Source organism: Megalops cyprinoides, chromosome 14, assembly GCF_013368585.1.
Source record: "Megalops cyprinoides isolate fMegCyp1 chromosome 14, fMegCyp1.pri, whole genome shotgun sequence".
NCBI classification, from domain to species: Eukaryota; Metazoa; Chordata; class Actinopteri; order Elopiformes; family Megalopidae; genus Megalops; species Megalops cyprinoides.
This window is the reverse complement of record NC_050596.1, coordinates 23,716,667-23,739,593: the sequence shown is the minus strand read 5'-3', so window position 1 is coordinate 23,739,593 and position 22,927 is coordinate 23,716,667. Positions and strand designations below refer to the sequence as shown.

Here is a 22,927-nt window from a genome sequence, read left to right as displayed (position 1 = left end):
GATTACCTTTTCCAATGTGACAGCAGGTTCCTGTAGTTACAATAAAAACAATTTTTATGCTTATAACTGTAGTTGTGGTTAAAAAGTTGTCTTTATCGTGGGCTTTTTACCTTCAGTTTGGTCAAAGGTCACTCTGCTCATTATCTGGTCTACCTGGGAGGACCTTTTTCCATATTGACAGGCACTGTAGCAATGCTTTAATCATTGCCTGTGTCTGTGGCAGTACTGGTGCTGGTGAGAATGAGCTGCAGTGGATTTGCATAGCACTACACTCAGAGTCATCTTCACATTCACTGAGCTGGATGACATGGCAGTCATGAGTGTGTGGGAGAAGGCCTGCTGGCAGTAAGGTGATAGCATCATGTTTGAAAAAGAGGAAGACTTTTTTCAAAGCTCATTTTATTGAAATAATGCCAAACTGCAGGAAAAAATGACTCCGGCATTAGAATCTGAGGGTGGAAAAAAAAAGCAACATTCCATGACGTATTTTTTTCATGACACGTGGCAGTTGAGCACTCTGCAAGAAAGAGAGTGTGATGTTTATAGCAGCTGTAACACTGAGCAGCGCTGAGATGAACTCCAGAGACCCTAAAGCAGAGCAAAGCCGCCTTCCCCAGCTGTGTGCTGGATTCTGCCACATCACTGATAGGCTCCTCAGTGGGGGCCCTGCACTCTGTCTCTATTCTGATTGGCTGTGTTTCAGAGGTTTCTGTTCTCCTGAGGAGACCGTGGGTTGATCACCCTCTTGAGGCTGCGCAGTCAGATTTGTTCTCTTGTCAGCTGGAACAGTTCTGTAAGTCCAGTAAAGAAGGTGTACTTATTCTAAGTTTACAAACAAAACGCAGACCTAAAACAAATGTTTAAATTCATATCCCGCTGGTTTGTACCGAAGGCACAAATATAGTTCTTATATAAATATTGTTCTCAAATACTGCTCCACAAATAAGGTCATCCATGGCGTGTGCACCAACTGCATAATGTTTACTAATCAAGACAGACTTGGAGGGACAATTTTCACCTCTTCCTAAGGGATTTTAACTTGCCTATTAGCCACTGCATGTTATACTACCTGCAGCAAAAAAATTCAAATATATTTCCCCATGAGACCAGACTTAGGGCATATTCTGTACATTCACAAAAAGACATATAAAATATGATATATTTGAAAAAATATGTTTAAATTTTAAAGCCACATTTTAACATTTAAGACAATGTCATATAGGTAGGCTCTTGAAGGGTTGACTAGGCCTACTCGTGTGATAGCATCTTTTAGCTCTTGGTGTGGCTGTGTTGATCATGTCGACAGAGTTCAGCTGATTGGATGACGTCCTGAGTATAGGCTAAGCGTAGGCCAGAGATGTTTCCAGTTTTTGTTCCATCCAAGCTTGTAATTGTGTAATTGTATGAATATTTCACTGAATGAATGTGAGTGACCACTGAGGTATGGCTAGTACTGACACTGCAACACCAGTGTTGTAATTGTCCAGACCTTGTTCAACCCAATCAGTTGAACAATATTTTGTCAGTACAGTAAAATTTATTTTGATTCCTTTTGTAAAAAGATGATCCTTTCTTTTTTTGTTGTTTGAAGTCCAGCGGTTGTACCTACATTTTGGTGGTTCTACATTCTGTGTCTATGTTCAGATATGCATTCTCTGTTTTGTTCTTCAGGTCATCCTTGTCCTTGTTGTCATCCCGAAACATCTTATCCAGCTGGTCTGGATCAACATAGGTGTAGAAGCTGGCCATGATGGAGAAGATGATACTGACTCCCACCAGAAGACTGGCAAACAGCAGAAACTCCACCCACTAAAACGAAGAACACTTTGGTCAGTGGTCTCATTTATTGAGAGGTGCACAGTGTATTTGTTATTGATTAGCATTAGGTTAGCATGATGTGAGTAATGAGCTGTTAATGTCTAATTAAGTGTCCATTGATTTAGCATAAGTGTAATTAGTATTCTGTTTGTTTATACTTCTCTTATCATGAAACGGTCTGTTGTTGTTATTGGTGAATTTCTAATTATGAATGAGCTTGTAAAGGTTTAATTAATCTTTTAGAGGCAGTTGTAACTGTGCCATCATTTGAAATGAAACTGATGTCATTAAAAAAACATGAGTTACTGTGATCAGTTAATTAAAATTCATTAAACTGCTTATTTACTCTGCTGCTACCATCGCCCGTAGACTATACCCGTCAACCTTTAACCACAGCACTGGTTCTCGTACTACACCTTCACCTTTAAACTTCATCTCCATCTGTCAGCTGGCAGACGTACCTGTTCGAGTCCCGCCCCCTCTGCCACAATCAGCACTATCACGTTCCCAAAGGCCACGGTCAGCAGCCAGCCTGCCTGCAGCACAGACTTCATGTTGGCTGGGGCCTGCAAAAAGGAGAGTTAACAGTGAGATCGTGGCACAGGTTGATGATGCCACACCCCATCGAAGCATGACCTCCTGTTTACCTGAGAATAGGAGAACTCCAGGCCTGTGATGGAGAACATGACCTCTCCTGCTGTTAAAAGCACATACTGGGGGATCTGCCAGGCAATGTGGAAGTTATTAGCATGGACGTCCTCCATTGTGTGAAAGATGATTTCCTCTGGGCCCTGCAAAGACACTTGATTTAATTTCTGGGTTTTTTCCATAGTGTTTCCATTTCTTTATCACACCATACCACTTGCTTATAGTGGCCTCATTAAAGTGAACACTTACCCCTTTGAGAATGACTGTGTATGAAGCACCGAAGTCAAGAAGACCCAGATTTATTGAGTATTCTTTTGTCCCTTCTAGGCATTTCACATCTGTGTACCTGTATCAGATGAGAGTAACGCAGAGATAAATGTAAGCAGGCTGGAAAACTAAAAATCAATGGATATACCATAATTATAATACAGTCAGCATTAGGAATGGAGGGGGAGAAAGAGTTACAGGACTTCATATCTGACGATACTGAAAGATCCAAATGTTTTTATCTTTTTTTTCCAAATGATTGCACACTCAAATTACAATGACTTACTGTAAAACATACCATTAGTGGTAAACCAGGCATTTATTTGTAAAATATAAAACAAGAAACCAGAAACTGTAAAACTCTTGAATTGAGTTGGTCTGAATACACAAGGCTTTACTTCAACACAAATATGTTCCTATTTTTCTGTGTATGTAAATGTTGCAAGGTTGGTAGGGGAAACAGATGGTGTGCTTGTCAGCCGGTTGTCACCTGTCTGATGGTGCGTGTTCCCCACTTTTAAGCCATAAGGTGGCAAAAAGACCTTCAACAGCAAGGAGAGGGGCTGACATTTAAAGGGCAGGTGGTCAGGTGATCAGTCAGAAAGGAAGCAAAGCATGAACTGGAAGGGTGGAGTCCACTTTTGTTGTACTCACTGTCCTCTCTCCAGACTCTTGTTAGGAGAGATCCCATATCCTCCCGGTACCTCAAAGTCCTTGCCACCCACAGTTATGTTCAGGTCTTCCTGGCGGGTGTTGACAAACCTGGCAGACATGTCCAATGAAATCTGATCAGCCTCTGATGCATTCATCACACCACTGCCAACTTATAGACATAAAATATAAGCCTTAATTTAATATCTCAGAAAGGTAAATGTGACTGTCGAGCTGTAATAATAGATGAATGTGGAGATGACACAAAGTCACTTCATTCTGGAATCCTAGGTCATGATCATGCATCATATTGTGATTATGTTTACCTCAGGTACGCATCACCATCTTCAGATTTCTCAATGTGATCCTGCACCTAAAATTGGTTGAAGACAAACTTTTAGGGTCAGTGTGAAGTGAAATCGCTTCAAGAAACATGCTAACTCATGTTATCACTGATTCACTGATTTGAACTAGTCATATCAGTATGTTATGCAAATATGGGAGAGCTGTGTGGTGAACAAAGTTGTTTAACAGCTTCAAACAAGTCAAGCACATGATAGTCACATCCATCATGGGATTCATCAACCCTCACTCTTGCAATCTGCACTTCTGTGAAAGAATTTGAGTTTCTACTCACAAGTGTGCATTCAACTTTGGAGTTTTGGTTGTAGAGGATGAGGCTGTACGCTTTTCGCTCAGTGAAGAGCACGGGGCATTGTGAAACGCTGCCCTTGTAGTTGACTGTCACTGTGTGGCTTTGATTTGCTTCGTTCAGCTGAAGCTTCTGATACTCCCATGGATCCTGTCAGCGGTGGTAGGAAACGTAGATGAAAACCCCAGCTGGCTGCCCACCTAGCTGAAGGACACAATCAAGTGCCTGGCCCATATCCGGAGCTTAGAGTTGTCTTGTATCATGCATGAATACTCTCTGCCACCAGACATTCATAGTTATTATTGTGTCATTACCAATACTACTGCATTAAGCAGCTCCACTTATCCAGAGTCAATTATATATTATAGTCGTAATAATTACATATATTATATATAGTTACGAGTATAACAATTATATATAGTTAAAATATATGTATTTGCAAAACAATAGTAACTGAATTTATAATAAAAAAGTTTCAGTAAATCAAGAATACTACTACTGAATACAAATACTACTACTAACAATCATTAAAAAATCGGTCAATAAACAATAGATACCCAGAGAAAAAGCCTGTGTTATTATAAAGAAAGATGATCCATATTATAATTCATTGTGAATCAAGAACTTAAAGATTACACAAGCCCTAGTAACACTGAAAAGATTAAATCACAAAGCTAATGATAAAAATGACCTTCAAAGATAACACTTACCACTGTGATGACTTTCAGAAAGGATTGTTTTATGGTATAGCAATGATAAAATACATTAACAATCAGTTTTATTCACAGAAAATGATGTTGATGTCACAATAGAGATAAAACTCTTAAAAATAATCTGTTGTTAGGCATGTTGAATAGAAGACTAAGTGAATGATGTATTGTTACCAACATGGTTTATCGTTATCATTATCATTCTCGGTGTAACTGGGCGTTGACAGAAACCATCGAACAACAGCCATCACAGAGGCATAAAGACCTGATATAAAGATATATCATGATATAAAGATAAATCTGTATAAAGACATAAAGGTTTTGTTCATGCTGACCTCATAAGATGTGGTGGGGCCTGGAAAGAGGCCACTTCCTGGGATGGACACCTGCACCTCGCTGTCGGCCAGATTGAGAACCTGCAGCAGACTCTGCATCTCTCCAGGAGGCTCCACCACTGTTTTCTGACAGAGCAGATGAACAGAGAATCAGACTGCTGCACTCTCCCATGTGGGCAAATCCTTTGCTGGCAGGAAGAAAAACACAGATTTCAAAAAAGGCCAGAAATGATAAAAGAAAAGGCAGGGTAAAAAGCAGACACAATAACAACTCAATATCTCAGCAATATAGTCACGTTCACATTAGGTAAGTAGAAAAGAGTAGAAGCAGAAATCAGTACACGCCGGTGTAGGTAAATAATGTGCTGTACTTATACACTGGCCATCTAAGCATCTCTGTGCTGCCTACCCAATGCCTTATTTAGTATCCTAATGGCTATCAGTATATTAAATCACATGGACCAGGTGAAAGCAGAAGGTCATATGATATTGAGATAACAAAACCTGATTTCAGGCCACACCGCACTCTTGCTGGTCATTTCAGGGTAGCATAGTTTCTTAGAACAGGGTCCTCAACAGTGCTTAAATGTTCCAATTGGCTTCTCTTGTTGGCTTAAATGTTAAATGCTACTATTGGCTTTTCTTGTTGGCTTTAGCTTTGCTCCAAGAGCTACAATCATACATACATGAACTTGAGCCAGTGTGAGAAACAACAGCACTTTAAATTAAATAATTACATGGAAAACGCGACTGGCCTAAATCTTAAGGAGCCAGTAACACAATTAAGGTGCCTTACTGTGACATTCACTTCCACCACAGTGGCTGCAACAAAAGCCAGCGCTGCAAAAATCATCCCAGTGCCCATTTTCTTTAGGGGCCTGGAGGAGAGACAGGACATTGTCAGACAAAAACTGGTCCCAACCAGGGAGAACTGGTTTCACCTAAGCTCCCCCCACTCTTTGTCAATAAGGTGGCTTAAGTTATAACGGGCACCTTATCTGATGAAAGTATGAAAATACTAAACAGAGAACTCTGGGGTCAAAACAGAACACTTGTATGCCACTAATGAAGTACAAGAAAACTACATTTTCAGACATTATCTCTATTCATAGTTTTATATCTTCTCCTTTCTCAAGTTGTGCCTTGTGTTGTTCATGATATGCATGTAATGTGTACTTTCACCTGGCAAAAAAAAACCTTAAAATCAAACACAGCATTGTTGGCCAAAAGAGAGCCAATTCACTATCTTGAGGCACAAGGAGAGTTAAAGACAGCAGTTGCCTGAAACAACAGCATCTTTTTGAACTATATTGACAAGTAAGTTACAGGACATTTTTCAAGCAGAGCTGTATTCGGTGTGGGTTAGAATCACACTCACGTGAAGTTGATCCTGCAGAGCCTAATTAGAGGGTACAGGCCCATGTCAAAGATGGGGGTGAAAACCAGGATCAGAAGGGCATTCAGCATCTGGAGAGGCCAGGGAACACAGAAGAAAGACACACCCTCCAGATTACGCAACACACACTCTCAATCATAAAAAAAAGTTACAGGCTACATAAAACCAGATGATGTCCTTGTTCAACATTCCAAGGAACAGATAGCAATTTCCATCATTATGCCCGTCGTAAACATTGTTCGGTGTCTCACAAGTTCAGATGAGAGTAGGAGCTCCAAGCATTCTTACACACATGGTCTGAAAGCATTCCCCACTCCAGGGAGCACAGGACATATGCATTAGACAGAACCACAGTGGATCTAAAAGACCGTACTGCGTATGAATAATAAGGAACGTGTCTGGTGTTTTACCTGCATTTGATCGGGCTTCAGAATAAATGAACCCTGCAATTAAGAGCAAGACATCATTACTGTATAAACAGTTCCACTGTTTGCACAATATATATTTCAAAGAAATCATCTGGGTAAAACTGGGTAGACTTGTTCAGTATGATTGCTATGCTACAAGGGGATCTGTTTACTTTTAAGGGTTTTTTTTTTCTCCAAGAAATCTTTTATCTCTGGCGAAAAAAACAACAAGGCATGTGAGTGCTTGCTTTAAAGAATGGTATGATATCTTTTTAGACAGCAGTTTTCTCTTACGTACCACAGACAAGCTCGACGACTTTATAATTTAGTGCATAAAAGTTAAAGGCAGTGGGATTGCATCAGAATGGTATATATATCTTGACATGGCAGGGAAGTGCTATTTATACGGAACCGTAGCATTACGAAATGGCCACGGTGCACACTGTGCAACAGGATGTAAGGCCGCCATTTTCTTGACTCAGCCACGGTTTCATACACAGTAAAAATGCACGCATCTCAAGTAAAACATCACAGAGCTAAAACCCCCATCTATCACCCCACATAAACTAACCCGGGGCACATGACATTTTTACGATGCTGTAAGGCCTCAAAACATCAAACAATACCAAACTTACGAAGTCCATGTTCATCCTGGTAGCCTGGAGAGTCCAGCGGGATCCCTTCCATGGGAAAAAGGAGAATATTAAACTCACTGCATCCTCAAAGACTGAGCACAGTACAAATACACATCTGCACAGTGCAACGAGCTCTGATACATCCCACAGTCACTCAGTGTTTTTTGCATTTCATTAAAAACATTTGCAGAAGCTTTCTAGCACCACACTGGCATAAAGAGAGATAGCTTTTCCTATCGCCTTGTTTGTTTCAATTTCCTCATTCCTAATATCAATCAAATCCAGGCACTCTGTCTGAGGAACGTGAGTGTAACGATACAGTTCTCTCTGTTTGGACCGTAGTTGCATATGACAAATGCCAAATGTTTACTGGTGATGGAGGACAGTGGGTCAAGGGAACAGGTAAGGTCAGGAGAGGCAATCTGAAAATGGGCATGCTCTTACCTGCTGGTCAAAAAGGGCCCAGAACATGGGGAGTGGGATGTACAGGACCAGAACTCTTAGAACCATCTTGATCTCATTAATAAGGCGTTTCTGTTAGGACAAATCATACACTCTAGTAAGTCCTGTTTCTTTGTCAGCTACTATGCAATGATTATGAAGTATTCAAGTCTGGCCAAAGCTTTCTCTTACTTTATTTTGCTCACATTTTTTTAAATGACCTTTCTTAATTATTACTTTTCCTAAATGTATTTAATGCATGGGGTGGATTAACCAGTTTTATTCTTTTAAGTGAAACATTTCCTGGTGGTTGCCATCACAACACTAAAACCTGCTGGAATCATTAGCCATGTTCTGGAAATACATGGCACTCCACAGAATTTTGACTTGAATGAAAATTCAAGATGTAAAAGTGAATGTCATGTGTCCTTTGATGCCAAAATATAGTTAAATAAAAAAAGCAGAGAAAATGTGTGTTTTTCCCAGGCACCCCTCATATGTGAACCCCCTGACTGTTTACCGAGTACTTCTCCTCTGCCCAGTCCAGCCAGTGCTCCCTCTTCGGGTCATACTTTGAGCTCCTCCAGCGGCTCTTTATGGCAAACTGTGAGGGAGAGAGCTGGCTGACGAGCTATGTAACCAGTGCCAATTCAGTCAATGAATGGAATTCACTGTCAAATATTGGAAGGGGGGTGACAGTATGAGAGAAGCGGACTTACCCCAACGCATTTACACACATCCAGCAAGATATTTCCCCGTGGGGGGCTTTTTTTGTACAGCCCGCTGCCAGCAATGAACACAACTGCACGAGAGGAGGAGATGATTTAATGTTTGATGAAAAATCTATGAAGGAAAACAAATCATCCGCTGGTACGGAGAGGAGCGCTTGCATCAATATCCACGAGCCCTGCTTGCAATTTATGCGTGTTAGACAACAGCAGCACTGTTCTGTGATGTTTTGCTTGGCTGAGTTCCAACATTATTAGCCTGCTGACCTGGCCTGCATTCCACGGCTGTTAATCCACATTGAGTCTAAGGTTCACCCACTCCACTGGAGGACAGCATGCATTATCAAAACAAACTGTGTTATTCCAGCTTGAGGTGCAGTGCTTGCACTCCCCGCCATGCGGGTTCCTGCACATGAACGGTGAACAATGCCAGTTCTTGCACATGACTGTACATAAATGGGCTGCTCATACATGTCACCTAGCAACACACATGGGATTTGATTGTTGGATCATGTGGAATGTGAGGAGCAGAAAGAAGGACAATACAGAGGCTAACATGCCTTTGCATTGTCCTGTCACATTATATTAGGCCCTACCTAGTGGACAGGCTCGTCCAGGGCAACTTCCACTTGACCAACTTATACAGCCGTACAGTGAAGAAATTTTTCTTTAGTTCAGCAGTGTACTACCCTGGAGTTGAACCTGCAACCCTCAGGTTTCAAATTCACTGTTCTTCCCACAATCTCCACACCATACACTAGCTGCTAGAGAGAGGGGTCACTCACCCAGAGCTATCATCATCAAGGCTGCAGGCACCCCGAAAGCGAGGGCATAGCAGTCACCCCCAAAACACTGCACATCACCTGGAGAACACAAGAACACACACACAAACACATCAAGCTATGGCCCAGAGGCAGCCATGACTAAGTCACACAAGATTTCCAACTGTGCATTACCCATGACTATTCATACCTCAAACTTAATGGCTCTATTGATTATTACATTAAAAACTAATCATGTTCCATGGAACTTTTAACTGCAAACAGAATGATATTATGGGATCATTCCTAGAAACAATATTATTATATTGTAAATCAATACAGCTTTTCTATTATAATCAGCAGTGTAAATTCAATTACTGTTACTAAGTTACCAACAAGAAGGCCTTGTTATTTTATAATGAGCCAGACACACCTCGTAAAATTGGCGTGATGACAGTTGATAAGACACTCCCTGCATTGATTGCCATGTAGAAGATGGAGAAGAACTTCCTCCTCTCATCTACCTTTGAGTGAAAGAAAATCACACAGTTGACCATAACCCTCAGCGCAAACGAGAGAGAAAGCCGTATTTTAGCGAAACTGCAGGCAGCTCATGTGTGTTAAACACTGGGACAAGGGTAAGCCACACTAGGGTGTTATGGGGTTAGAAGGGTTGTTACAGTCCTGGTTTCATTCCACATCCAGCCAGAATTTATATGATTGACATCCTTAATTGCAGCAGAGGTAAAATCACCTGTCCCACACTACTGACAGAGGCAGAACTTTTAAGGCCAGGGTTATTCAACCCCAGATATAAAGCAGGTTTTCCAGTTTTCTTTTAACAACTAACTTTCTCAGAATTGTACAGGGAAGCTAAAGGTTCACCCAAAATGGTGATTAATTAAATAAGATGGTTAGGTGCCTTGCTGCATTAAAAACCTGCTGACACAGAATTAAGTTGCCCTACTTTAGGTCCTTGGGATGAGCTGAATTTGACCCCCTCAGCTTTAAGTAATGTATCACTTTTGTGGGAGTAGTACCTCTCAGAATTTCCAAATGAAGACTCAAGTACATCAGCGTTGAAAAGAGTAATGTACACCATGTGACACAGTCCATACATTTTGCACAGAGGCACTCTGTTTAATTTGCTGTTCTGGCATTCAGCAGGAAGTGAGGTCACTCCAAATAGTCTGTTTACTCTGTTGCCCTGGCATTCAGCAGGAAGTGAGGTCACTCCAATCAGACTGGAAATGACCAGAGAGGTGTGGTGTCTTACGTATTCCTCATCGAACTGATCCCCTCCGAAAGCGGACACGCATGGCTTTATCCCCCCTGTCCCAAAAGCAATGAACACCAGGCCCACCATGGAGAGCACACTGAAAATAAAATATCACCATAAGACAGACAGCATTGTGTGTGGGGCAAAGTTCATCACAGGTCAAATGAATCCCTTCTTATGCCTCTCTCAGCGGGTGTCGCTCACATGTGCGCGGTAGCATCCCCCACGTCTGGGATGGCTCCCACGGACTTCACCACATGGCCGATGACGTACACGATGGACAAGTAGATGATGGTTCTGCAGACAGCAGACAGCAGGTTAAATATAATTAACATCCATTTACTGAGCCACTGCCCATTAATCTTGGTGACTTACTGCAAAGCCTGACTGAGCCTACTGCAAAGAGGCTTGACCTATTGTTTCACACTTAAAGAATTTTTTTTCTAAATTGCGTAAAATCTATTATGGCTTTTTAGATTATGACATATAAATATGGTGTTAAATGGAATACAAATTTTGTCATTTTCAACAGTTGGTCTTGATCGGTCTGCATACACTCGATAAACACTGAAAACTATTAAACACATCACAAAGAACCTTAATCTATGAAAAATTTTGAATGAATGACAATGATTTTGAAAGTTGATTGGTCAGATAGCAAATAACACTGGTAAAATAGTACTTTTGAACAGTAAATAAGTCAGGGATGAGTCCAATATAAAGAATAGCATGGACTAAATGCAAAGTAAATTATGGCTGCAATTTCAACTGATTACTATGTAATATTTTGATATTTCTCAAGTTAAACAAGTTGAGCACTCTTCATTTTAGTACAGTGCATATTGATAAGCACAGGTTGCTGCCCTCTGCCTCCCAATTCAGAGCCCTGATCATTATGGAGTGTATAGAGTAAAGTGTGTGTAGACCAAAAATATCAAAAATATCAAATTCAATGCTCCGCTAATCAGTCCACCCTTCATCCACCAGCAACACACATTCTCTAAAGTCCATAAACTCTGACTTTGGAATATATGGTAGCCAGCTGGCCAAACTCTCTGGCCATTCACTCACTTGAACTTTCCCAGCCAGGAGTCGGCGATGAGGGCACCGAGGACGGGGGTGAAGTAGCAAAGGCTGGAGAAGGCATGGTACACCGCAGTGGAGAGGTCTTTGTCCCAGTGCAGGTAATTTATGAAATACAGGGTCAGCACCGCTGTGTGAGAACACCATAGGAAAAAGCAGGATTACATTACAGGCACTGTACTGTCACAGCTACATCATACCGCACGACTGAGATGACAACAGATACCAGCTGAATCATACAGATATCATGATGGGGTTTGTCAGTGCATTCTGTGTATGAAATCACAGCAGATAACACTGAGATTGTCAGGACATGTTGAGTAAAGGCTACTCTGAAAAGAAGCACAGGACGATTCTACAGACAAATCAAACTCAGGGAAAGCACTATGGTTGAATATACATCTGCACTGAAGGGCTACTGCCTTAATCTGTGCTAAGGTATGCCCACTTAAACACTTCCCTGGGACTGATTTTCAGTTGTTACTGATGTGTTCCAGTGAATTTAAAATGAATTTCTTGCTTCAGTCCAATGATATAATGTGACATAACTATGACAAAGATGATATTTTAGGAGCCATTTAATAGTCGCATTGCTGTTTAAATGACTTTCTGCTTACAACTATAAGCCAATTTTGCGTCAATGCAGCTGATTACAAGTCTATAATTCGAATTACCTTTCATGCCATAGTAGGAGAATCGTTCACAGAACTCATTCACCACAATGAAGGCTATGCTCATGGGGTAGTTGGTGCCACATAGCATCTGGAATGAGAAGAGCAAAAGGTGTGAGATAAAGGAGGGGCATGTTGATAGTTTCAACATGAGTAATCGAGTTCTTTCTGACCCCTTCATCTGACCCAAGACCAGCTTGTAACCATCTGCCTCTTATTTTGTCCTGCCTCTTTAAGAGTTCTCATAAATGCTGCTAGTAACAACAAAAGTGTGCAAGAGTCAAAACCTCGCTGCCATTACCATGGAGGTTGTGAGACCTCTCCAGCTAACAAAGACTGTCACAAGCTCAGATGTTGCTAATTGTAACTGCATCTATTTTGCAAAAAAAGAGGATACCAACCAAAGAAGATCATGGGGCAAGATCTATTCAGACTCATTCTGTAGGCTAAGCTTGAGGCACTCCATATACAACATCCCCAATTACTGAGGGCCATTTATTTAGTCACTTAGTCGAACACTAAAGCCCATGACACATGACATGACAAAATCACATGACAGCATGTTCCCAGCAGTCGAGGCTTGAGGTTTCTGTGTGTGTGTGTGCGTGCGTGTGTGTGTGTGTGTGTGTGTGTTGTAATGCAGCTGTAATCAATTTCTGACTCATAAAGCATGTAAGAATAGAGTCCTTGTTAAAAAAAAGTTCATAAGAATGACACTTCACTTCTTCCAAAACATTTCAGGGAAATGTTGCCCAACTAATAGCTAAGAATAGCTACTAAGTACTAATAGCTAATGAAACTAATGATGCAGTTTTGATTAAATAAGAATGTTGAATCTTACCGGTGTAGGCTTAGTTTTTCCTCCTTCTTGAATCTCCAGGGAATTGTCTGTCAGGCAAACACATACAATTTTTATGTTTCCATCTTCTCTGCAAATCCTGACATATGGTTTCATGCTTATCACTATGCTATACTTGCTAAGATAGTAATGAACAGAATTTTCAGGGTGATATAATCAACTAATGTCATTGATACATGTAATACAGTTTAAATAGACCAACCCATAATTATGTTAATTGACACAGAGTCACAACATTGTTTTTTCCTCAGTACTTGGACAATCAGCAGACAGCTACCCTGCAATACCTTCTCATCCAAGGATGCATTTTTATGTATGACAGCAACAAGACCAGACTTTTGTGCAGGTATGCAGCAAATTTTTGTTATTATGAAGCTAACTAGCAAGTTAATGACTGACCTAGCTGGCTGAAAATAAAAGTAAGACAATATTCAATTAAGTAATACATAGTCAAATGGACTTGTTGGCATGAAAACTCAGTCAATTTTCAAACTAATAAGCTCAGAGTTCCATTAATTTAAAAAAGAAATTGCAGCTTGCCATTTTCTGTTTTCACTGTCAGAAGACTGGCTGTATTGATTATTGCATTAATAAACTGGCACTGTGACTTCCATTAATGAAAATAATATCATTATTAATCAAGCTAATTGACGTGTCCCATGTTACCCAGACATCCAGAGCTCACTACATCTTTACATCTATAACAGTATCACTTCACAGCACTATATAATGGTACTGCAGCTGGCAAGACACTGTAGCTAAGGAAGTAGTAGCTGCTAATTGATATTAAAGTAAAATTAGACAACAGCCTAGCTGTCTTCTAAAATATAATTCTATCTAAAGACTTAAATCTCTATTTTTAAACAAAAATGACATCAGCAAGTTATCACTGAATGAGGGGATCTGATTTACAAAAAACCATGGTCACACTACTTCATATGTCCCACTTTGCAATGTAGTGTAATATAAAGTGAACCGAAATTACAAATGAAGCCACAGGAATTCAACAAGAATTCAAAGATTAAACCACAGACGTTATATCCATACACAGAAAATCAGCAGTTAAAGGGCCCAGATCCAGTTCAATGACTTTTTGGTTGGTCAGCAAAATCTGACAATATTTTGAAACCCCAGACAAATTAATGAACAAATCATAACTGTAATAAGACATCATTTATACTTTATAACATCTGTCTTCATCTGGCAAGGTTACACTATAATAGAATTCTTTGCCTTCCCAAGTTCACCTCAAACAAAAATACTCTCCCTAGAAATCTATACAGAATCTGTAAATGGAATTCAGTTTCTATGCCAAAGGAAATGGTTTTCAAATATGCAGTGTTTCAATCAACATTTCTAGATCCTTTCAAAATAAAATGGTAACTTGTGTGACAAGTACAGTTTAATTCATCATTTTAAAAGTGTGAATTACAATTCCCAAAATCAGCTGAGCTGTCCATTTTATCAGCCACCTATTCAATGTTTTATCTAGCAAATGAAAATCTGATTTGGCATTTATTCTGTGGATACATGACATTGTATCAAAATTCAATATGTTTAATTGAGGTTAGGTAGTCCAGAAATTAATGTTTCTAGGGTCATTGCAGTTATTCCTGTTAGAAATCCAAGGTATGGCTTAACTCTGGGTGCTGTACAGGTATTGGGTATCTCCCACCAACCTTTAACTTAGTGGATGTCATGCCTGCCACACAAATTAGGTTTTATTCAACTTATTTGTAAAATAAATACCTAAAACAGATAGCCAAGGAAACAAGGAAACTACCTGGAATAATTTGACAATTCTTCAAAATAGGTTTTGATCTTAACCTGAATTGAAACACACATATGTCAATGACTGAAATAAGTGTAGCTTGAGAACTGTTGTCAGACTTGACAATAGTTTGCTTTAATGCTAAATGTGAATAATGTGGTAATGTGAGTAATATATGAGTAAATAACCTATTATTGGACAGTTACTTGTGCTGAAAATGTAGTTTTGTAAATATTTTGTCATCCTGCTCCAATTTCCTGTTACAATAATAGACCTTCATGCTCTACTGCCATTCCCTCTTTTCATACATTAAAATGTAAACAATATTGATTAAAAACAGACACACAGCATTCTTCCAGCTATTTTCTGCTCACGGCAGCGACTGTACTGATTGTTACAGAATCTTAAAAAAGCTGATGACGGCTTTTCTCTATGAATATTCATTAGCAGACCGGCCCGGGGTGTGTATTAGTTCTGAATGATTGGTTGTAACAGCAAATCAACCCTGTGTACACAGGGATTAGAATCCAAACCAAACACAAAACGCTGTTACTACTGATGAATATTCATGATTACTTGCTCTCATGGAGGTCTTTGGCATAGCCTATGCGGGGATACAAACTTCCTGTGTAAAGTACTGTAAGCATCTGGGTTACTACTGATGAAGTATCAGCCCATCTAACCTGTCCACCTAGTCAGAGCTGCCCAAGTCCAGCAGAAAAATTGGCTTTAGAGCTCATCAGCCCAGTCCCTGATTTCCGTCACCTCTGTACTAATCTGATGCATATGTCGGGAATGACTCATACAAGGAGAAGAGAGGAACCCCTCTCTCCATAAAGCAGAGCAGACAGAAAAGCCTGGATCCATTGAATATCCAACCGTTTGATCTGAGGGTCCAATGGAAGTTGATCAAGATATTTTGTCCAACTGTGACCTGTAAGGTCTTGGTCTAAGAACTCTCCTGTGATATTTATGTCATGACACCTGCATGACGTTTCCCACCTCTCTCACCATCCATGGTCAACCCCCCTTTGTCTCCTTTAGCATTCCCCCTGCATGTCTTGGCTAACCCTTACCCTAAGCCTCCAGCCACATACACACCACCACCACGGTTCTCATTAAGCACATCCAAAATCACAACAGAGCACAATTTGTTGGCTGGACTGACTTCTTGTGCTGTCTGTTTTGCACATGGCAAACAGAATTCTGCTGCTGCACACCTAATCTTTTCTCTTCCTTGGTTTCATCATGCAATTAAATCGCTCACAGTCTCCTACCCTTAATAGCAGTGGCTGCTTGGGTCCGAACAGACAGCACTTGTTCTGACCTGCCCCTTATGATGCCTGCCCTTTCACAGACACTTACACAACACTCGCTGACCTCCACCTCAAAAAGCATGGTCATCCTTTCCACAATCATTCTAACTCATCCACTATTCCCAACCTCAAAATATCTTGGGCAAAAATATATATTTTGGCTTCGTCATTTCACCTCAGTTTAGACATTTGGCCTAATTTGCCTTTACCTCAAGTGACACATTTAGAGGAAACCATGTCACCATAAACGACTCAAGTTTGGACTGCCAGTAGATTCCACATAGCCTGTTCTTTCCCACATTCAAAGATCGCCTCAAATTTTCAAGTTGCTCGAAGTAATTTGTAACCGTCTAAAGCGTTTTCTTCCCTCAGTACTCTGGTTGATGGCTTGATTGTGAGCTTCGCTATACTAGTCTTTTGTTTAAAATCCAAACATTTGAAAATTTCGGTAACTTGTATATTTGAGCCCTTAAAGTAAATGAACATACATTTGATGAGTTATGCGAGTTTAAAATTAGTGCTGTTTTGAAAAATGTCTCAGCCTGCCACCATCATTTAAAGCCAATCGTGACACAATTTTAATGAATAATTTATTTTAACAAGCAGAGAAAAGTTGCGACTCAGAGATTGACTGTGGTTACGGCAATTCGGATTCGACAGCAAACAGTTCTTATAAACACATAAAACAAATATTAATTAAGGACATATATAAATTTTAAGACTTAACACAAATAAACGTTAGACAAACAAAAGTGTGCCAGAGTCGAATGCAGGCGGTTTCGGGCACAGTGACTGCACAATTGTGTTAACTTAAAAACAACTACACAATGCGCATATTGCAAGTGCACAGAATTGTGAAAATCACCCAAAATAGCCTGATAGCAATATGGCCATCAGCCCATCATTCAGGACACGTGTATTGCTCTTGCATAGAGCAATAAAGGCATGCTAAAAATCTCCAAGTTTGTGGAGGTTCGCCGAAGTCCAGATCTTCGAAAAAATATGTGTAAAGTCGATGCGCAAACATAAATAATGTGCGTTGAAGACGAAAACCTACCCTTTTTCTTCCCCATTATGCTCTCTTCTGTGCTTTTTCACAAACAAGTCTCGTACAGCTGGGGCTGTTTTTGACAAGCATCCAAGTCCAGCCTTTCCCCGTCTGTTTCCGCTCCTCCGCAGACCCTGCTTTATAACATTTTCTCATTCCCTAAGTTAATGTTCCACTCAGAATTCACGCTTTGAATGTACTTTGCGAACGTGTTTCTTGTACTCTTTTCACCAAGTCACAAGGGCGTCTTCGAACAGCCCTAAAGGGGAACTCTCCCAAACCTCACTACCCGAATGCGATGGAGCAGCGCTGAACGCACCAGACGCTAATGTACAAAGCACTCTTTAGTTTACCGCGTTTAAAGACCACGGAGCCATTCACAAACTTCTCCTTCATCAGAAATGTTTTGTGACGTGAATAGGATGTGTACCGTGAGATTTTATCATATGGTAGACTAATCGGTATGAAAAAGGTTCATAATATCATTTTCAACGAGTGACATCCGCCCCCTCTCATATTTATATTAGGTTACGTCTGCAATCATAATTTTGTTTCTGCAGACCAATTTCTTATCAATTTCTTAACAAGTAAGACGAGACACGTAAAGCTCCAGATCGATATGTCATGTTCATAAATGGGTTAGGTACAGTTCAGATACACCTTGAATGCTGGATCCCCTTGTCTTGGACGTCCGTCGAATCTGTTTGTGGCTTATTCCAAAGTAAGGACATATATAAAAACTATGGTTTAGGAAAATAGCTGTTTATTACCAGTTTCCGGTGTGGTTGTTGTGGGGCTGGTTATAACCGATACAGGCGGTCCGTCGGAGTTTCGTTCCAGAAATGTCGACATTTGGGTGAAATTGTGAAATTAAATGAATAACGTTATCTTTTGTCACATAGTTAGGCATACTACAGTAACGTTGTGGTGTTTCACAAATAGGCTACTTTCTGACGTTTAGTTTTCCATTTTAAAAGGAGAGGATGTGAGAAGAGCACCCAAAGCGCACCCCAACATAACAAAATGTTGTAGCCGCCTTGGATTATATAATTGCAATAGAGCATATGTCTGAATTTGTCATGTATAACGTAAGCTATAACATTAAAAGAAAAAATACTAGGTCATACGACGCAAATAGTATCCCTATCAATGAGGAGTCATTGGTTTAACGCTAACCTAACTGGAGTCACTAAGGCGTCAACCACTGGTTGTTTTTTGGGAAGCATTTGACACGTATACGAAAAGTTTACAGGGGGAAACATGCGAATTTGGTTTATATATTTTTAAAAATGCATTTCCTTGGAGAGCTCAGGACACCTGTTTTATGATAACTGTTTCATTTTGTGTAAACTTTTTTCATGTATTTGACTTAGGCCTACGGGGTCCCAATGAGTGCAGGACACACCCTTTTTTGTTTTGTATAACTGTTTTGAGTAACATTGTCTCAAGTGTGGCAGATTTGATTGCTTATGTTCTCCATTACACAGGACGAAAGCATGCCGACTTTGATTTACCATTTCTATCCACAATATCCACAGTAAAACTGAATTACACTGACTTTGTTCACTGGAGCACATCTAGCCTGTTACATCCAAATGTCATGCACAGACATTTTCATTTTTTTAGTTATAGGGTCTCAAATATGAACTATTAGGAGACAATTTAGCTTCAATAAATTCCTACTTTCATTCACCATTGTTAAGATGTCTACAGTAAAACTGGATGATCTGAATGATATATGTGGTGTATGACACCGTTGTTACGTTAGAGGAACCTTCTGAATGTATTGACTTAACACCGTAGAAGTCGCACAGTTCATTGATTGATGTGACTCATTTTTGTGTACATGGAAATACGTGCCAAACACGGTTTAGTTCAACATCAATTCAGTTCTTTTTTGCAAAGGATATTTGCCATAAAGCAGCTTTACAAATATCCCTGGGCCTGAACCCCTGAGACCAACCCTGTAGCGACAGTCTCCCTGCTCAAGGGAGGAAACGTACTTCATCTGCCTCTGGCGGGCCCTGTGTAGTCGAGTTAGGTTTACAGCCGCGGAGAAGTATATGAGACCAATCACCATAGATAAATTCTTTAGCAATAAAACTGAATGAAACTGAGATCATGTACACTTGCGCATAGGCAATTTTATAATCATTAATCAGTCTTTGACATGTGTGGATTTGATTTATATTACAGAATAGAATGGAAGAATAGGCCTACTTGGGATTCAGATGATGACGTCATGAATGATAATACACAGATTACACAATACCTTCTCCCAACCGTGCTCATTATACCCTTTAAACTGTTTACTTTTTATTTTCTAGACGCACCAGATATCGATAGATTTCCATCTGATAAAGCAACCTTTATTGACTCAATACAGATTTTCTGTCGATAAAGGCATGCCATTAAACCTAAATTGCTATCGGTTTACGAGACGAGAATTCTGCAATAAAGCCTCGAGCACTGTAAGAGACCATTATGCGAACAACACGTTGCGCATTACTTGAATCCCCAAAGTCGGCTCGCCCTGTGCATTCCCCCAAATTCCCTCACCGGACACCTCACGTGAGATTCTGTGTTATTTTCTCCCCGCGATTCCATTATTTAGCCACCCTCTCCATCATAAACAGTGAAAAGTAATGAATCCAGGAGTTAGAGATAAATCACTTTCACCCACTGTGAGTCTGATTACTGCTTTTTCGAGCGTAAACTTGGCAAATTATGATACAGTGTCTGCACAGAAAAGTGTATCGCTGGTAAATCCGGTATTGGGGAAGATACAATTCTTACGATAAATAAAGCGCTAGATGAACCCGTTAGCAGGTCTGTTGTTTGTGCTGGTTACAGACAGTGGTGTTTTTTGCCTTATCGTTACTCATCCTGCTGACTTAGGTCACCTTATAATTTGAACTTGAACTGTGTACCCATTTCCCAGCATTTCCTTGGCATTTCAGCATCTCTTTATTGTGGATGAAGCTGTTTAGGCACACAATTCATGATTTTAAAACATCGTTTTCAGTGATGTATTCCAACATGGTCTTTGAACATAGCAGCAACGAGTGATACTTATTCAGCATTCAGCCTACCGCTTGTTTCTGTGTCACTATGGGCGAGATTGACGTGTTTAGATCTGCCATTTCCCTTATGTACTGTTCATATGTCAATATTATATGCACTTTTGTACATTTATTTTGCAGGTTGCTGAGGATAAGACTGTTTGTCCAATGGCCAATTGTAAATACACTGCATGAAAATTTGCAGCTGGGTGATGCAGATTTGAGTGCTACCATAACTTGCCTGACAAATCTCTCACTCTCTGTCAGCACAATCATGTAGATAAAACATGCTGTCTGCGATCTGTGACCCCAGACACCCTCCAGTTAGATTCCTCTTGTGCATCCCAAGGTGTAACCCATGTAGTGTCCTTCAGATTCTCTGACCACACTCATTCCTTATATTGGAGTGCTCCAGGGCATAAAGAACAAGAGAATCTGCAAGTGGACTTTCCCACTTGTCTTTCATAGCCTTGCAATTTATTGTAGCTTAGCGCATCAATTTCCATCTGCCTCAGAGATGTTATACTCCCATTGTTAGGTTACACATTATCCCCATTTATGAACCTGCGTGAGATTTAGCAGAACCATTGAGTTATAGTTTGTCTTGAACATTAATCAATGTCCTGCCATTCGTTTTAAACACTATTTTAATTTTCAGCGATCTTGTTTCAAAACTCATATTTGTCCAAGGCTTATTAAACCAGCTTCACTTGGCCTCCTAATCACTTCTCACTAGTATTTCCAAACAATTCCATCTTACCAATTCAGCAAGAAGCAAGTTGTGAAAAGTATCCATTTGTGAAAAGTCAAGATTATAACATAATAGTGCGCTGTAGGATAATTTACAAAAAACCTTTGTGCATGGTTTACATATTTTGCCCTTATTTTGAGAAGAGGTATTTTCAGATGAAAAAAAAAAATTACATAACAAGAAGTGTTCTACATTTTGGTAATAGCAAACCTGATGGTAAGCACCTGAGAAAGTATTTTTGATTATATTACATTTGATATATTCTTAGTTCAAACTAAATTATCTTAGAATAATTATATTTCCCTATTATCCTATTGTTTTTTTTTTGGACTTTTGTATGTCAACACAAGAAGAGAGAAGTGCTGAACAGTATCGTATGCAGCGCTAATTGCAATGCTGTAGAGGATCTAATCAAAATGAAGTGCTTACTACAGGAGACACCACCCACTACATATACTAAGAAAATTCACATTAAGATGCAGTTTAGCCCCTGCTATGTGGTAAAACTTCAAAGTCCAATGTTTTACACTCCTTGTTTTGGGTAGCGCACGCACAGATATGTTGGGAAAAGGTTTTATTCCTTTATGACAGATTTACTTGCACACTGGCAGCATTTAAACGGCATAAATGTGCACTGACAGCAAAAAACAAGCCACATAATCTTTCCAGCTTGATGATTATCCATCATAGTCAATTGAAAACTACTGAAACTAGTATAGCAAGCTTAGGTTTAGGCATATAACATTAAATTATTTTCAATTCCCACAAACTCAAAACAAAATTTAACATGGCTGTTGTCTCTTAATGTGCATCATTTCAAGTATGTGCTATAAGCTTTTATTTTGGAGATTTGCAGTCCCCTAGAAATTGAATCTTTGTTAATTCTTAGTTTGTGTTATTCCTTAAAATATTAAATGTTCAAGGGGCCTTTGTCTTCAATCCAATTCAAACATACCAATAGCAGATCACATTTCATCAATTGCATGCAAATTTCACATTTTTTCAAGTAAGGTATCATCTGATTTTTATCTTATACTATCTTGCTCAGATGTATTAGTCGAACAGGCTATAAGATTTAAAATCTACATTACTGCATCACACTGCTGTAGTATTAAGTCTGTACTTTTTTTCTTTTTTTTTACATCCAATGTATTGTGAATGCAATGCCTGAGAGGCTGTAAGGGATGTGTTTCCCCCAAATGGTACTAGTGTGATCCTCTTTTATAGCTGAGGTGTAAGATTGTTAGGTAGAAAGGAGTGGTAGAGGTGAGTAGTGTACATCTACATAATGAATTTGGAGCCAGTCTGAGCTAATTAACACAGGTAAAAGCCTAAAAAAGCTTCACTTTTTTTAAAAGCTCCATCTTGCCTTGCATTTGAAACATACATGGCTTAAGCAACATGGCTTTGAAAAATTCAAATGTAGTTTTTTCTAATCAACCACAGCTCATAACACATCTTTTAAAAGAAATGGCATTGACATATACAATAGAGCCATCCTAGAGGGTTAAATATTTTATTAGTATCTCAGCTGTCAAATCATCCCAAAGGCTTCTGCTGCCAAATAACTGAAGATAAGCTGAGCTGGGACTGAATAGTGCTATGTAAACCACCTGCAAAAATCCATTGTCTTAGGAC

At 39.7% G+C, this 22,927-nt stretch overlaps 1 protein-coding gene across 1 annotated transcript; it reads right to left on the bottom strand.

The window, feature by feature from the left end:
* Positions 1-442: 442 nt before the first annotated feature.
* Positions 443-17,694, bottom strand: slc15a2 (solute carrier family 15 member 2). The gene is made up of 24 exons (XM_036544870.1): positions 17,486-17,694; positions 13,324-13,370; positions 12,486-12,573; positions 11,800-11,941; positions 10,933-11,025; positions 10,726-10,825; positions 9,883-9,973; positions 9,474-9,551; positions 8,680-8,762; positions 8,481-8,564; positions 7,964-8,053; positions 7,520-7,564; positions 6,888-6,920; positions 6,460-6,548; positions 5,878-5,959; positions 5,082-5,207; positions 4,022-4,186; positions 3,711-3,757; positions 3,388-3,495; positions 2,716-2,812; positions 2,466-2,609; positions 2,280-2,384; positions 1,610-1,809; positions 443-791 (listed from the first exon to the last, which is right to left on the bottom strand). The coding sequence occupies exons 1-24, from the start codon at positions 17,499-17,501 to the stop codon at positions 680-682; spliced, it is 2,265 nt and encodes a 754-aa protein (XP_036400763.1). The 5' UTR covers positions 17,502-17,694; the 3' UTR covers positions 443-679.
* Positions 17,695-22,927: the final 5,233 nt, after the last annotated feature.

Coding starts and splice junctions, on each gene's coding strand:
- slc15a2 (XM_036544870.1), bottom strand. Junction 8,565..8,679: donor ATGTGTGTAAATGCGTTGGG/GTAAGTCCGCTT, acceptor TCTCCCTCACAG/TTTGCCATAAAGAGCCGCTG. Junction 5,208..5,877: donor TGGTGGAAGTGAATGTCACA/GTAAGGCACCTT, acceptor CTGCTCTGTCAG/AAAACAGTGGTGGAGCCTCC.